Genomic DNA, 18175 nt, shown 5'->3' with positions numbered 1-18175 from the left:
CAACAAATACATTTCAAATAATGGAAATAAAAAAGAAGAAGAAATCACAAGCAACTAAATAGTTTTGGACCAAAAGCGGGCAACAGCTGAAGTAAGTAATGGGCTTGTTAACTTGTTTCTCCTAGCTCTGCCCATTGTTTGTTTCATCCATATTGTATACTGTAACAATATAATTCCATTCCATGTCAACATAAAGTAACATTTCTCATCATTTTCAGACTTGTTAAGGATTCCACCAAAACTAGCAAATATTTGTAAACTCTCCATTTTACACTCACAAATTGAAATGTAGAGTGGAATCTCAGACCTCCTATATTTATTTTCTTATAGAATATAGCCATATTTTAAACTCGTATCAAGATTTTTGAAGCTCTTGGTGATCTTGTGACAAGATAGATCAGAACGTTTCAAACATTTTATGTTGGTGAAACACTGTTTAGACTTGGATCCTTTTGTGACATAGTAATTCAGTTTTACTAGCAAACTAGAGATTAAACCAAAACCTTATAAGAGAAACAGACGCATACATACATTGTAATAATGAAATGTATGAGGACACAACATATCTCATGAAAATCTTTGTGTTTTTCCAGCATTACAGAGGGTTGGAATAGATGGCCCATGTGATCTCTTCCAACTCTTGAGTTTTAGAAAAATATATGATTTGTAAGATAGTAATATAAATTTTCAAGATTTTAGCCATTATTAGTAGCCATATGTAAATATGTGCAAGAATTTTTAAAAAATGTACCTTAGCATGACAAACTTACATGCTACACCAGCACACTAACATGTCATGACAGTTAGGAAAACTCTGATATGAAGTATTTTAAAAAGTGTATTTTCATTCAGAAATGCATAATTAATGCAACTGAGATGCTCATCACTGGTTTTCAAAGATGACTGCAAGATTATAGTTATAGTCAGGTTCTCCTCATTTGCAGGTTTCACTTTTGCAAATTTGATTATTCATGGACTTGATTAAGATCTCTCTAGGAATCTCTAGCTTGAACATCAAGAGTCTTAAAGAGAACACTTCTCTAGGCATTTCGAGTCCCCCAACCTGATTCTGGTGGAAGGTGACCCTAGAGTTACTCTGGAAGACACAGATTCCCGGAGAGCTATTCTTTCAGGTTAATTATAGCCTTTTTAATGATGGTTTTTATTCCATGGTCAGGAATTCATACTACAATTTACAAACACACACACACACACCATGACAAACCTTTAGATCCTCTGGTCGTGGCTGGAATTTGAGGCTTCATATACTAACTTGTCAGTCTTTGCTCTGCGTCTGGTGGCCTATGAAGAAAAGAAGGACATGTGTTTGCTTCTTGCTATATGAGGCAGCCCAAGACCAAGAAACGAGTACACATACCATGCAGAAGGCTCACCAGATGATCTTCACTAACTGAAACATACTGCTACAGAGATGTGTGTTACAGGTGATTAGTGAGAGTTAGGATTAGTCATGTTTAGTCCTGGAATACCGATGGTAAGGATAAAGTTTATTGTGATGGGATAGGAAAGAATTTTACAATTTAGAGAAGACATATTTTGAAGAGGAGGACGAAGAGGCGGAAGGCTACGTGCATGCATTTTACCTCCATTCTCTGCTGTGTGTTCATTATTTTGTAATGTCCCTTGATCACTGCTCTCTGAAGAATTGCTGCAAGCACTTACGCTACATGGCCCACGGCAAAAACTATTGATGGGTTCATCGTGATCAAAAGCGGGATTAATTCTTACAGCATTCTCTGGACTGTATGGGCTGAGAGGAGGACCTCTATAAAGTAGAAGATGTTGGTTTTATGGTAAGGTTTCCTGTTTGCAGCGTGAACGGGTCAAAATTTGAAATAAAGTAACAGAAAGGGTTGAGCTGCTTACGCCACATTAGTCTTGCATTTGCATTTCCTTCGCAACTTAATTATTAACGTGATGAACAGAAAAATAAGGCACAATAAGCCTAGCATCACAGCTTTGGAGATGTTGGATCGGATAGGTGCTGGAGTGTATTTTGAACAACGCTCTCTGTTTCTATGTACTGGGCATCTAAAATATGGGGGGAAAGCAAAGCAAAGCAGTATATGTCAAAAAGAGTAAAGGGTGCAAAGCCAAAATTCATAACTCATGAGAAACCATGTACCAAAAACCCCCGTGCATAAATACATCCCCATTGAGTTTCAGTGTTTGAAAGGAACTGGCCAGGACGGATTTGCCCATTGTTGCATGCATGCACATAGCAAAGGTTTAATTCTGGAACAGGGAAGGGGGCAGGTGCCAATTTCCTTTCTAAAACTGTCTGAAATGTTTCTCTGTGCAGAAGTTCATTTGTTGAATGTTAGTTAAAAATAGCTAGCCCATATTTCTCCCACCTGATTAGTACACACTATGATCCAGCATGATGTAATAATGGTTTGAGTGTTAGATTACATCTCTGGCGATCAGGATTTGAGTCCCCACTTGGCTATGGAAACCCACTGGGTGACTAAGCAAGTCACATACTCTCAAAGGAAGGCAAAGGCAAACACCTTCTGAACAAATTTTGCCAAGAAAACTCCATGATAGGTTGCCTTAGGATCGCCATAAGTCAGTAATGACTTTAAGGCACACAACAATCAATTTTATGCTGATTGTTTTTTAATACAAATGTTTTTTGCATTTCTCTTGTGAACCATTTCAAAAACTTGCTACCCTATAACAGCTAGTAAAAGAAAAAAAAATGAATAAGTAGTCACCTGTAACTTGGGAAAGTTTCTGACCTGAGCAAAAACACACGTGTGCTTTCACTCAAATTCATTTCTGACATGCAAATGTGCGGTTCTGTCTCCAACACTATACTTGGTGAAGTTGCAGATACTTACCTCCTGAAACCCCATGCATCCATTTGGACTGGTGGAAGGTCCTATAAAGAAAAAGCATGTGCCACATATTTCCCACAAGTGGTGTGTGTGCACATTTCTTTCTTTCTTTAATTTATATACTGCTCTTCTCCCTCCTCACATGCACCAGGGGAAAGTGTTGTCTCGGTGTTATATACACATTCTCTTCTCCTAAGGAGTATGAATGTAGTTTCTCTAACATCCGGTTTAATCTGTACTGTGTCTGTTGAGATAACTGAAATGAAGACCTTTCCACTGAGTTTCACATGCATATTTCTAGCTTGTGTGTATGTGAGGCTGAGTTAATGGCACAATGTAAAAAATAGTCTGAGATGATACAGGTTGAGCATCCCTTATCTAGAAATCCACAATTTGAAATCCTCTAAAATCCAATATTGTCCATGTAGGTGGTTAAGATAGCCACAACTTTGCTTTATGATGGCTCAGTGCACACACATTTTATTTCATGCACAAAATTATTTTAAAATCTTGCATAAAATTCCCTTTAGGCTAGGTATATCAGGTACATGTTGTATAAATGTTGTATTTAGATATGGGTCCCACCCAAGATATCTCATTATGGCTATATATGGAAACATGGGTATCCCCAACCCTGAGGTATGGAGGGGTGGGAGTAATCCAAAACATTTCTATTTCTGAACATTTTAAATAAAGGATGCTCAACCTGGACTAAAATACAAGTCCATTAATGACAATATTGTTACTCTGATGAGCACAGTGTTTTCAGGGCCTCATTAGGGAGTCATTCCAATCCTGCTGTTTGAAAGCCTTTGTATGGTGGTACCAGGATTTGAATAGTGAACGTTCTCTGCTCTCCTGATTCACACTGATATGGCATTAGGTGCTGTGCAATAGCAATTACAATGTGGAAGGATGTGTGCTTTGTTTTGTAATTTATACATATATGTGATTGCAGGTGGCATTTACTGTATATACTCGAGTATAAGCCTAGTTTTTCAGCCCTTTTTTTAGGGCTGAAAAAGCTCCCCTCGGCTTATACTCGTGTAAGGGTCCTGGCCAGCTTCTATTCAGGTCGGCTTATACTTGAGTATATAGGTATTCAGAGTTGGACAGTCTTATCTTATTAAAGTCTTATTATTATCTTAAATTACAGTTTTATATAAATATTCAAAAACATTTAACCTACTGATGCCTCAAATAATGCAATTTTATTAATATCTATTTTATTTTTGAAATTGACCCATAGCTGCTACATTTCCCACCCTCGTCTTATACTCGAGTCAATAAGTTTTCCCAGTTTTTGTGGTAAAATTAGGTGCCTCGGGTAATTTGGTTGTACGATGTACAATGACATTAAAGTTATGTTCTATTCTGTTGAGCTGGATGTCATCACCTAATATAGTTAGGCAGTTGCAATATTTTCCTTATATCTGCTGGTAGGTAAAGGTAAAGGTTTTCCCCTGACGTTAAGTCCAGTCATGTCCGACTCTGGGGGTTGGTGCTCATCTCCATTTCTAAGCCGAAGAGCCGGCGTTGTCCATAGACACCTCCAAGGTCATGTGGCCAGCATGACTGCATGGAATGCTGTTACCTTCCCGCCGGAGCGGTACCTATTGATCTACCCACATTTGCATGCTTTCGAACTGCTAGGTTGGCAGAAGCTGGAGCTAACAACGGGCGCTCACTCTGCTCCCCGGATTTGAACCTGGGACCTTTCAGTCTGCAAGTTCAGCAGCTCAGCGCTTTAACACACTGAGCCACCGGAGGCTCCTATATCTGCTGGTAGCATAGTAGTATCAATAGGCATGTTTGTCTTTATGGTAATTTACCTACCTACAGACCGCTCCTCTACCTGGAACCAATTCACATTTGTCGCCATTAACACACAGCTGTGGCTCGATCTCACACAGACTCTGGCATGGCAGTCCATCTTTTCGTACATAACCAGGTTTGCAAAGACAATCTGCCTCTTTAGTCCAGTCATTCTTTACACACCGTGAAAATTCATCACATGCCATGAACTTGCAAGGGTCTGCTTGATCAGCTGTAATAGGAGAAAGGAAAGTCTTTTTGCATGGATTCATTGATGCAATGCCTCATGCAACTTGGCAAAAATTTACTGAGATTATGGAAGAAATGTACCATCATTTAATGCAATGTATACTTCAGAAGCAAGTTGCCAAAATACGTTAAAGGTACTAGATCCCATCTGACTTTAGAAACTAAGTAGGATTGGCCATGGTTGGTACCTGAATAGAAGACCACCAATGAAAACTAGGTGCTGTCACTATATTCCAGAGGAAAGAAGAGACAAATCCACCTCTAATAATCCTTGCTTACGAAATCCCTATAAAATTCATGGGGTCACCGTAGGTTGTCTGGCAACATGAAGACACACACAAACCTTAGAAGGAACACAGTTTCTTATTTCTGCATTCACAAGCAGCAGTAATATATTTCCTTCATTCAAAATGTTTTAAGCCATCATTTAGGGGAAATATTGTATCAAGGTAGCTTCCATAAAATAGTTCATTTTCTGTAGCCATCAAAGTAAAATAAACAATTACAAAAATTAATAAAAGTAGTACACAATTATAGAAAGACTCAATTACAAAACACCAGTAATAGTGGACCAAATCCTATTGCTCACCTCAATCAGTATGAATCTGTTAAATTATCTCTGAATCATAGGTCAACACTTATGTAAATCCTATAATGTAATGGGTCTATTCTAGCACTTAAAAAAAATCAAAATCAGGGATCTGTTTGTTGTTTATTTGTTCAGTTGTTTCCGACTCTTCATGATCTTATGGACCAGCCCAGGCCAGAGCTCCCTGTGGCCACCGACAGCTCCTTCGAGGTCAAGTCAGTCACTTCAAGGATACCTTCCATCTATCTTGCCCTTGGTCGGCCCCTCTTCCTTTTTCCTTCCATTTTCCCCAGCATCATTATCTTCTCCAAGCTTTCCTGTCTTCTCATTAAGTGGTCAAAGTACTTAATATTTGCCTCTAATATCCTTCCCTCCAGTGAACAGTCAGGCATTATTTCCTGGAGTATGGACTGGTTTGATCTTGCGGTCCAAAGCACTCTCAGAATTTTTTTCCAACTCTATAGTTCAAAAGTGTCTATCTTCATTCACTCAGCCTTCCTTATGCATCACATCAAAAGTTCTCTTGTAAACAGCAATCTCTCATTAACAGATATTTCACTTTCCACATGAGTAAAGTGGGGGTGGAGAAGGGGGTGGGACCTCTCAGGTCATGTGATGAAGAAACTGGAATGAGTAACAAGTGAACAAGGTCTTCTATAAATGGAAGTCTGCTTCTAGAACAGAGGTGGGAGACCATCTTTACCTCTAATTCTTCTGATGTCTCAGAATATATGTGGAAAATAATGGAGAATTGTATTGATAATTATATCAGGATTTGAGGAAAAATACATACAACTCTGCAAACTAGAAGGAACACAGCATAGTGTTGGCATTTCCCGCAACGTATTATCCTCTTAAACACATCAAAATTCGGTCTCATTGTGCTAGACTGAATACAGAAGTTTGGGTTTGTTCCTAGGTATGGAACATGATGCATACATAAGACAAAAGAACAATAAACTTCTACTAATTTCAATGTCATAATTTTGGCATCTTTGCTCTAAAAAATCAAATTCTTGAATATGTATTCCACATGCACATTAGTGCTGCCTATAAAGCTGCATCCATTCAATTAAAGAAGCATTAATGTGAAAGGCTGTGCTAAAAATTCAAAATGATCTTGCAATAACAAAATTTAAGGCAAATAAATGTTGCTACAGTGGTTTGTCATACGTCATGCCATTCTATCCCAAACTTTCTATCAGATCAGTGTGTCAGATCCTACAGTAATATTCTAGAGTAAAACCAAACTTTTTCTGATTACATTTTCTTGGAATGAATATATATCTGTGATTGTTTATGCACAACATCAAGGACAAATGTGAAGATGTTTACAGAAAAGAACCAAAGATGCATAAATAGGCAGTTTGGTAGATCAAAAGCCTGGCAAACAGATAGACAGATTAGAGATGGCAAACCAAGGTGTTAGGTTTTATGATCTCTATCAGCTGTTGTAAGAAAGGATTAGAGATCACATTCTCCACGTGGTGTAGCCGAAAGATATCCCTCTCATAAAATTAAGTTGTTACAGTGCCACTTAAAGTTTTCCAAAGTATTTCATATTTTTAATTATGGAGTTGTGTTCAACCCTGGCAAGAGATCACTTGGATTACCTTCTTTCATTTTAGGTCCACAACTGAAGAAGGTATCTCACGAATTAAGAAGAAATAAGAATAGGAAACAGTGCTTGTTTGGAAAGCAAAAATCAACAGCACACAAAATAGAAAAGGGAGCTGTTTTCTATGAAGCCAAACCTCATGCAAGAGAGTGTGCAATCCTTTGGATTTTATCACTATTTCTTTCATGCACATTTGATGTGCCAGGTCAGAACATGGCTTCTCCCCTGGTGAAAAAAGAAACTTTGGAGCAAGAGCACAGATTTCACCTGGGGGTATATTGTATCTACACTGCACAATTATAGAAGTTTGATAGCACTTCTAAATGCTATAGTTTCATCCTATGGCAGTGTTTCTCAGCTTGTGGGTTCCCAGATGTTTTGGCTTTCAACTCTCAGAAATCCCAACAGCTGGTAAACTGGTTGGGATTCCTGGGAGTTGTAGGCCAAAACACCTGGGGATCTACAGGTTGAGAACTACTGTCCTGTGGGGTTGAAGAATTTGTGGTTGAGTAGAGTTTCAGAATTTCTTACTACAGAACTGTAGACCATCTCCTGAACTGCAGCATAAGAGCAGAAGATTCTAATTATCCCTCCAGATTACAAATCTTCCCTGAATTTCAAGATTCCGTAGGATGGATTCATGGCTATTGAAGGAGTATCAAAATCCTGTAATCAGTTTGGTTTAAGCCAGATATGGGCAAACTTTGGCTTTCCACGTGTTTTGGACTTCAACTTTCAGAAATCCCAGCCAGTTGGGAGTTGAAGTCCAAAACACCTGCCCATGCCTGGTTTAACCTCTTCCCTTTCACATTACCTCTAATTTTCCTCTTAATATTTATGTAATAAAGTATTTGTTTTTAATTATCTGAACATTTAGATGTGTAATTTGGGGAAAACCTCAAAAAAACAAATCCTGAATTGACCTAAAAGCTAAGGTCTTTCTCTCAAGAAACATGATGACTTTGTCCCACATACTTTTGAAATAGGATATGGAGGGAAGTATGAGCCATTTTCAGTCTTGATAAAACACTATACAGAGCATATATGGTACAATGAGTAGGAAGGAAGTGCTAAAAGGTGGAAAATGGAGGCTAACCAATATGAAGGGCTAAAAATGTGCCCAATAGCTAGATATGGCAGGCAATATGCATTTTCTTACTTGATAAATGTTAAATGTTTTTGAAATGTGTTTTGTATGTAAATGCTGATAAGGCTCTCCCTCACAATAAATGACAAAATGCCAGGGGAAAAAATCATTGCAACAGCGATACCCTTCTCATCCTGCAGCAGATGTTTGCACATTTTTGAGACTTGAGGTTTGCATGTTTCTGTAGCATGGAATTTAGTCTGTGGTAAATGTTGCTTTAGTTGCTCAGTTTTTTTAAAAAAAAACAGTGATTCAGCAGCTTCTCTTGTTGTACTTGCTGGATATGTGTACCTAGCTGCATAAAGAGGAAGATGCTAGATGTTGGGGGTTAAAGGTTCCTCAATAGGCTGTTTGCTGGGATGGACAATCTGAGGTTCCCCCCACCCACCCACATCTGTGATATATACAAACACCAGAAAGAATAGACTCTTGGAAGATTTGCTTCTTGGACTAGGATTCTTGGGTACATTACTGAATCCCACTAACCATGTCAGATGGGAATACAACTAGTTCTGAGTCTCTTGCATTGTTTTTGCTAACAGTACTTTGTGTAACATAAAAGCTTCCATTTTGATCAACCACCCTTTCAGGTAGAAAAATCAAGCCTTTTAAAACTTGACCCTATGTGTCTCATTCAATGCAGCATCAACATTCTTAGCTGTAGGATGTTAAGTGAAAGGAGCTTTGAGGACTGTTGTCAGGACAACGTGCTCAGTTATGATGTTAGCTATAGACAAAGAGTCATGACTTCACCATGTCAACATACTTGAGCAGTTTTCCTCATCTGAACACAGTGTTCAGGTATCTTCAATTTTTGGAACAGTGGACAATATCCATTTGTGATGTGTATAACTTTCTTTGCTTTCAGTGAAAAGGTAACCCAAGGATCTTACAGGCAGAACAACCTTCAGTCACTCTTAGCCAAAAGCATTCATATCAGATTCATATCATTTTTAGATAGTTGTCACTGTACTTTTTGATTCTCCTTACATGTGTATTAAGGAGCTATCATTGCCATAACTTAGCCACCACTCTCTGTGCCTCTTCCTTGCAATCTTATTTCCAAGCTGTAGCCAGTTTCCTGCTATTAAGAACATTTAGTTTCCTACTCCAGTCAAGCAGATAATCCCTATTTAATATGGGCTTATTTCACAGCAGGGTGCTAATATCCCATTATGTCATGTTCTTTAAGTGTGAAATGCCAAGAAAGCAGGGGCGGGGGAGGGAGAGAGAAAAACACAGAAATGCAATGCTGCAGGGAGAAATTCATCACTCCTAGTGAATGAATGGCCAACTGAGCAGATGTTCCCACTGCAGCTGTCCCAGGAAAAGTGTGTGATGCTTAAGATCAGCACAACCTGTCAGCAGCAGCATGTTGTACAAAAACAACTGCCAATAATAAGAGTTACCACTTTGTCACACTGACACTTTTAAGCATCCTAGCATGCTGCCAGGACATTTCCTTGCCAGGGGGTTGGACTGAATGGCCCATGAGGTCTCTTCCAACTCTACTATTCTATGATTCTATGATTCTAGGGCTCGCCAGACACCTTCTGATGGGGCTTCATAGAGGAAGCATGCTAGGATGCTTCCCTGAGAATACTGGAGGATTCCCGTGTTCTCATTAAGAGGAATGGGGGGGGGGGGGGGGAGTGTCAGCTCACTGCCCCCCATGGGATAAGGTAAGAGGCACAGAAGGTAATGTGTGGCATGGGGCAATGGTTTGCCCTACTGCCCGCATGATTCACTTCCTGATTTGTTGTGAATTAAAATCTATAGTCTAAATTAGCCAGTTTCAGTGGATGCAATGCACATATACAGTATTTAATATCCAGGGGTCTCTATAGAGTGAGAAGCAATTTTCAGAGAGAAGGATCGTGTCTACAGGTTAAAAATGGGATATGATTTACAAAAAGCAAGAGACATGACAAAATGCTTAGAGTGTGGCTTGCCTCTCCCCTGCTCCCCATATTGTGCATTACCTGGCTCAATATCAAGTGAATAGCTGTCGATTTCGAGGTTAAGACGCTGAGCTGCTGCATCGCAAAAGTCCTCCAACACACAATGGACAGCCTCCGTGATGTTGTATGGCACTGACTTGGCAAACTTCATTTTGCTGTTGACAATCACGCTTCCATTGCGAAAACTAAGTATTTCCAGTTGTTTAAATCCTGTAAGGTTGGACTGTAGGTATGGAAGCAACTGCAAGAAAAAATATTTTAAAAACACTAGGCAATTTTATTGTAAGTTCCTTCCTCTGTGTCATTAATTCTACTTATAGGCACTTTCCATTTGGGGGAACGTAAATCCTCTACTCAGTTTCACTGATTTAATTAACCAGCTTTACCTTTGCTACTGGGTTAAGTTTCTCAGGTAAGGATTCATCAGCCACCTTGCTAGAATGATGTTTTAAAATAATCTATTAATACGCTGAGGGCAGTTTTCATTCCAATTCAGTTCATGGGATACAATCCAGTTAAAAAAATCAACGGAACTGAAATATCCCTAAAGGTGAATTGCAGCGGTAGATGAAGCTTCCTTATAATTCCATGTGGGTTTCTCCCACTGCTGATTATGTAGAAAAAAGAGAGATCCATAGAAATTTATCCAATTTCACCAACAAAGGCTGGAATCCTGTATGGCTCAGTGTAATATCTGCATGCTAGGTTGAGCCAAATACCACTCCTGACCTACTGAACAGCCTCTGAAATTTCTGCTCCCCTTCGTTCCCCTGCACTGGCCATTTCCTGCTTCATGGGAAATGGACAAGGTAGCAGATTAATCTGGCTATATCACTGTATGAAATGATTACATCAAGCCCAGGTTGATCTTGCATTTAACCATGGTGAGATACTTCTGTGATTGTGCCCACACAGAAAGAAAAAGAACATATTCAATGGTGTGGAGGCTTCAGAAGCTGTTCAATAGGGGAGGCAGTGTCTGCAGAAAGAAGAAGGGAATGCCAACTTCCCCCGCAGTACTCCAAAAAGGTCTTAAAGCAGAAAGAAGGATCTTTGCTATGAATAAAACACAGAACACCGTGTTGGAGTTTACATCTACTGTGGCCCTAAAACAGAAAATAAATGGGGCATTGGTGTTGAGGTAGCTAGAGAATCTTAATGGTCTCTTAAGAAAACCTTTTAAATTAATGACTGATAAAGCTTCAGTGAAGACATCTTTTCCCCATGATAATGCTTTCAGGAGTGAGTTTCCCTTCTGAGGGGTAAATTTCTCTTACTGTCTGTTGTCCCACCCCTGTTCTTAACTATGAGTAATTAGTAAGTCAGATGTTTGTAACTTGGAGACTGCCTGTACATGATATCTCTCCTGAATTTTCAGTGTCCTCATTGAAGACCAGGAGAGGAAGACCTGCTATTTTCTCTTGGATGCAGAAGAGCAGGCAGGTGGTTTCTGAGCACCTCAAATGTTCCCCTGGTCACTAAATGCCTATGGGAGCAAGTTCCTGTCTTTCAAGAAGACTTAGACTTGGCAATTTGCCTCTAGTTTTGTCTCCCTGTTTGCATACGTTGAAAGGAAGCTGTAGCTCTGCATGTACTTCGAGTGTAGAACTCATTGAAGACCAGAGTAAAGGACATGCAAATAGGAAAAGAGAAGAAATAAAACAAATTTCCATTAAAGCAATCTAATTTTAGCAGGAATGGGCAAGGTATGGCTATCCAGCAGTGGGGGATTTATCATTGTGCTTAACCATTGGCCAGGGGGTAGGGGGCATCTTCCTGCCAAAAAATAAACAACCAATGGATTTTGCTTATGTGGTGGAATTCTAAATTTGAAAGCATTCTGTTTTGGGGCAATTCCAGACATAATGATAGAGTTGACAGTTTGGGAGTGTGCCCCAAATCAGGCAGTGTAGGCCTATCGGGCCTACCTATTTCAGGGTCCAAGGAAGCGGCCTCATAACGTAACTAGCACAGGGACTCTTTCATCCTAAATCAAGCACTGCTCTCTCAGTGCTGTTGGACTTCAGTTCCCATCAGTCTCTGCTAGTGTGACTGATGTCAGTTCTAGTGCAGCAATATCTGGAAGGCTACATGTTTCTCGCGCCTGCTGATTTGGTGTTTGGTTTGTATTTACATGTTTAAACCTAGACAGTGGCAAGACTGAAATACCTTACCAGTTGCATGAACTGCTGTTCAAGTGCTTTGTATTCTGCAGAGCTCCGGTTGAAGAGGTCATCAGAGAAGTGCATGTTGGTGACTCTTAGGCTGAAGAACACCACTAACTCTTTGCCTTTGGCTGCTGTTGTCATGGAGCTTGTAGTCACATATTTCAATGGAGGAACTGGGGTCACATCTGGGGTTTCTGGCAGGGCAAAGTAGCCACTTCCCTCCTCCTCCAGTGTTGCTGGGCTCATCAGGTCAATTGCACCCAGTTCAGTGGCAATGCCCATTTCAAATCCACTTTCGGTTGGTGTTACCCATGCAGAATCCGTTGCTTCCAAAAACTGGTCAATGACAGCTGAGGGCTCACTTGTAGTGACTGCTGGCACCAAAATGATTTGTTCTGTTGGGCCGAAAACATCTTCTTCAGAAACAGAGGGAAGACCTGGGGAACCAATGAAGTAGGGCAGTGTACTCAGTGCGGATAACAAGTCGTCACCTGAAGATTCTGGCTGGCCTGCAATCTTTACATCTGGAGAAAGAAATTTAATGCTCAACAACATCCAGCTTTTAACAAATTCACTCTTTACTGACCTGGGGTGAGAATGTTTTTGATCATGGTAAAGGATGAGAAAGGGTTTCAGAAATACCAGAACTAGATTTCGAGTGGCTGGCCTGTTAACTGGTTCTGAATCGTGTCAGTACGAATTATTTCTCTTTCATTACTCATTCTTTTGGGGAATACAGTATGTCCCTCATATCCCCAGGACCAATATTTCCAATTTCATTTATCCACATCTGACTAAATCTCTCCCCTTCTGACATTTTCAAGGTCTTCCAGTGTGGTATATATTCCCTGTGAATTCATAGATTGTACTGTACTGAAGATCTGTTTAGTGGGTGGATAGCATTTCTGGTAGCACGATTTTCCAACACTCCGTGTTAGTTCATAGTATGGTGTCACCTTCCACCATCTCCATGTAAAGAATACTTTTCTCCACCTCAATATTTGACTAATTAAAATATAATGTCGATTATTTAATTGGCAATACAGTCCAAACAAGCAGATAAAAAGCAAATGCAGTAGCAGCTTATATGAATGCCAGTTAACACCAATAGCAGCAAATAAAGTCTGTCACTGTCCACTCCTAACCCATTGTGCGAAATGCAACAGAACATCTCGCTCAGCCCATTACCCATAAAACAGTGAATAGGAAGATAGGCATCAATTCCTAGGAATGATGTTCCATAGTGGGAGCATCACTACACCACAGTGAATTCCTCTTCTCCACTACTTCCTAAAGAAAAACTATTTGTAATGGGGCATCCAAGGAATAACTTAATGTGTGGATAGTCATTGATCTGAATACTTTTTTCTGTAGTATAATAATGGCATTTAGTATATGCACAAAAGTGGAAAGGATCACACCTTTTGGTCCCAATGTCACTCAGCCCATAGAGCTGACATATTTTTGTGGCACCTAGTAGAGAAAGCTATGCATATGTATGATGGAGAGGCGGGTAAGAAATAAAATTGTTGTTGTTGCTGCTGTTGTTATTAATATTAAAGTATTTATATACATCTGTATACAGTAGTTGTATATCTTTATGTAACATGCATGTGTAGCTGTATGCCCCAAGTGGCTGGAGTCTGAGTGGAAAGCCTGTGAACATCTATATGTCCACAACTATAAATATGTGGAAAGCAGTGTGATAAAAGGCGCAAAATCATAATACCAGCAGGTGTTATTTTTCTTGCCACTCCATAGAACACATGAAATTAAGATCTTAATAGTCATTAAGCTCTTATTTCATAGCTATAGATATTCCTTCTATAGCAATCATTATCTTGAACTAGCACGAATAACTCTAAATAATCATTTTGGCTGTCTGATACTTTCATCAGGGTCACTGCGGTCCAAGTAGATTTCATGACAGTTTCTTCTAAACGTGCCAACACCGTGCAATGTACAGAAAGAGAATGGCTTATCTCTGAGAATCTGAAGCTCCCTGTTTTGAAAGAAATGTAATGATGTTGATATTCACAAAGAAATTCAGCAGCATAGCATTCAAAATAAGGGCTGTTAATAGTTTCTACGAGAATAATTCACCTGAGGAAGGTTGTGTCCTCATAATTCCTATGAACATTTATTACTTGTAATGTATTACCGTTACACATTTCCTAAGTAATTGATCTGAAAAGGTGTCACATTTATTAATGGCAATTAGCAGCCAATTAGATTACAATGTTGTGCCTTTGATTTGATCTTCACAAAGATAAAGCTGTATACCACCCAGTGTGTTCAACAATAATTTGTTGATTCTCTCTTCATAGACTTCTGCTATTTTACTAATATATTGATCCCATATTCCTGTGAAATTTTGCCAATATAACACTGATTTAAGACTGCTTGGTTACAAGACACAGAAAGGGTCAGTGGGAATATTCGATAAACAAATGTTTATATTTGAGATTAAGTAGCCCTGACTAATAACCACAATAAATGAACATAGAATAATACACATTATGTTTAGAGAGTATGAATTGTATTCAGTGTTGGACTTCCAGAAGGGCAGAATCCAACATCATGGGCAATGGCGTGGGGTGGGGTGGGGAGACAATCTGTTCTCTTTGCTTTTTCCCAGAACTCCCTGAACACCTGGTCTAGATGGCTGGAAAACCCTCTGGAGAAAATGTTCTGTACCAGAGCTGTTATTTTAAGTTCTATAAGCTGGATAACATGCATTCTCTGAACAGAGTCAAGTCTAATTTGATATACTGTTTCTGTAAACCAACAGGATGCACCATACTCATGCTCTGTGGTTGGAATCCTGTTGGGTGGAATGAAAACATGTTTGCTCATACGCCTCATTTTGGATGGAGCAGAATGCGCTGTTCTGTAGCTCTTTGTGCATCATCAAAAGGCCTTTCACTGCACATTTGTCAGGCTTTGGGAAGGGGTCCTCCTCCTCCTGATGCTTACTGATGTGGAGGGGGGGGGAGAGGTGGCAGTTCAGATGAGGATAATATAGCTTCTCTGGGCTCAGAGGAAAGGGAACAGGAGGGTGCACTACAGCTGTAAGTATAGATCCATTTCCTTACCCACCTGAGCTGAGATAAATCAATTCTTCATCACCCAACATGCCTCCCTACTCTTCCCTAACCCACCAATAAATAGAGGCAACAACAGCAGCCCCTCCTAGATCTTGGGAGGTGGAGGTTTTGGACTAGCCAAAAAGAAAAAAAAAGCAATAGTTTCCAAACTCTGGTCTGCCAAGTGTTTTAGCACCTGTGCTGCTTTGGCCAATGATCAGAAATTCAGGGAGCTGAAGTCCAAAACACCTGGCAGATCAGAACTTGGGAAACACTGGGCCCTTGCACCCCATTTAAGAAAAGGAGACACACACAAGGGCAGTAGACATGGAACTACATGGGCAGTGATCTGCCTGATCTTGGCCTGTTTCTGTCATCATTTCCCCTGTATGCTAGCAACTTGTTCTGGTACTGTGATGCTATCAATTTGTTAAAATATCTGTTATTTTACACTCATCACTACTATACAGTCACTCACTGACCTGAATACTTTTTGACTTAACTAGATTAGCATATGTGACTCAGTATTCTGCAATTGAGTTGATGTGTCTGCTTGAGTTATAGCTATCAATAAGGTTCAGGTTATCAACAGCATTTTTTTCTTCAATGATTACTAAGCTAAGGCTTGATCACTACATTGTTTCAAACTTATTTCTCTCTCATGAAAATGTAGACTAAGATCTCTTGGAGCCCTACTATCAGCTATAGGCATGACAACAACAACATTACATGACTCTAACAGCATTATTTGGTCCCATCCCACCAAACCTATGTTAGAAGCCAAACCAAACAAAGCAGTTCTGAGGTGTTGGAGAGCAGGGCACAGAAAGATGACCCAGCTAGCTCTTTACTAGCAAAAGCAATTGAAATAGAACCTGCAGGGTTAATTCCTTAACATCATTGTGTGTACTTCTGCAGTCTTGTCTACATGTTAATTCTGCATTTAACAATTCTCCAAAGAAGATGTTTCCTTTAATCTTTGTTCGGAAACCATTTATCCACAATTTGCGTCCCTTGGTAAGACATTTTCCTTATATCCCCATAGAATGAAAATTCTAATTCAAGTTGCTATTTTCTATTTCCTTGAGGGCCTCATGTAATTTTAAGTATGTATCTACAGAGGTATTCCTTCACATTTGTTGACCCCTTTCCCCAACTCCATCCTTTCCCTAAAGAGTCTACTTAATAAGCTTTTGGATATTTTTATCTGTAACCACGGCTATTGTTTCTTACAGTCATTGAAAATGTTCAAGTACTCCCAGTAGGAGTCGTGTTTCATTTCACTGGTCCTTTTGAAGTTAGTACCCTTTTAAGATAAAGTCAAAAGAAAAGCTACACAAGCAAATTAAACTTTTAACATACAGATTCCAGCAGGTTGGTGGTTGTTTTCAAAATGTAGATTTTCTATATGCACAAATGCTTTGTTGTACTAAATCAAAAGATGGAATGCTAAGCATAAAGTGGCCCTTGGCTATACCTTGCATATGTAGTGGTTCCTGGACTGGAATCAGTAGCTGTCATTTACTGTGCCATTACTGGGACCAGTATGTAGTGATTTGAGTGCAAGAACTCCAGAAGAATAGGTTCAAATATTTGCTCAGCCATGGAAACCCACTGGATGTCCTTGGGTAAGTCTCATCTTCTCAGTCTCAGAGGAAGGCAATGTCAAATTACTTCTGAAGAAGTCCCATCAAGAAAACCCTATTATAGGCTTGCGTATGTCAAAGTTGATGGACTACTTAAACTAGTGCCTTTCAAATACCATTTTTCTTTTGGTGTGATAATAAACCCTGTCTTGAAAACTTCTTCAAGCGTTTCATACTCATGCTACTAAGAATTCCCATTCCAGTGCTTCATTTGTAGTGTGTAACATGTATCTAATTCCTGCCTTCCAAATCTCCAATTGCACATTATCAATTTTCTAGATTTATATTTCCCACTTGCAAACATTGGTTCCAAACACATAAGAAAAACACACACATATCCCCACACGCACATCACATCCCTACTTCTGCTGGCAATAAAGGATGATTTTTAAAGAATTTTTATATTGTGATGGACTGTCATTCTGCAAATTTAGCACTCCTAACCCAAAGACAAATGCAAGGGGTTTGGGTAATGGGTACTTTTCTAAAGGTATGTAGACCTGATAGGTCGGGAAGGTCCTACCCACAGCATATATGTTCCGAAGTACAATTTTCCAAGCAGTCTGACCAGCTACAGAAATAATCTATAGGAGAGGAGAAATTGTGCAGCTTTGCAGATGTTGAACCGAAGCTCTGAGTACTCAGGCTAAGTAGTTTGCTTAGAACTTTTGGGTGTTGCAGTCCAATAACATAATGGGTACAACCTATCAGGCCTTTGTACCTCTGTTATGGGCGTTTGGAGGCAGCTCAGATTATCTGTGGTGAATCCTTGGCTACTTATACATTGCCATATAATCCAGATTATCAAATCAAATAATCCACATCATCTGCTTTGACCTGGATTATCGGAGTCTACACTGCCAGTTCAAAGCAGATAACCTGGATTTTATATAGCAGTGTAGAAAGGGCCCTAGTGAAGATTTCAAGCAAAGCCCACTAGCTATATTAAAAGGGCTAGCCCAATTTCTCACAGAGTATCACAAGAAGATCAATAGAAGATGGTAATCTTTGAAAAACCACAAAAGGGACAATTGA

General features: G+C 39.5%; 1 protein-coding gene across 4 annotated transcripts in view; it reads right to left on the bottom strand.

The window, feature by feature from the left end:
* The window catches only part of impg1 (interphotoreceptor matrix proteoglycan 1), a 108769-nt gene that overhangs the window by 2750 nt on the left and 87844 nt on the right, over positions 1–18175 (bottom strand). For 2 of the 4 annotated variants that reach the window (XM_016998304.2, XM_062981553.1), the window contains exons 13-18: positions 12415–12932; positions 10262–10481; positions 4698–4908; positions 1888–2052; positions 1605–1786; positions 1226–1302 (exon numbers count right to left, since the gene is read on the bottom strand). In XM_016998304.2, the coding sequence (XP_016853793.2) occupies positions 1277–1302; positions 1605–1786; positions 1888–2052; positions 4698–4908; positions 10262–10481; positions 12415–12932 (1322 nt within the window). In that variant the 3' untranslated portion in view covers positions 1226–1276. The remainder of the gene's footprint in view (positions 1–1225; positions 1303–1604; positions 1787–1887; positions 2053–4697; positions 4909–10261; positions 10482–12414; positions 12933–18175) is intronic. The other 2 variants (XM_062981563.1, XM_062981573.1) reach the window with 2 other exon arrangements.

Source organism: Anolis carolinensis, chromosome 1, assembly GCF_035594765.1.
Source record: "Anolis carolinensis isolate JA03-04 chromosome 1, rAnoCar3.1.pri, whole genome shotgun sequence".
Classification (NCBI taxonomy): Eukaryota; Metazoa; Chordata; class Lepidosauria; order Squamata; family Dactyloidae; genus Anolis; species Anolis carolinensis.
This window is presented reverse-complemented; position numbering and strand designations above follow the sequence as displayed.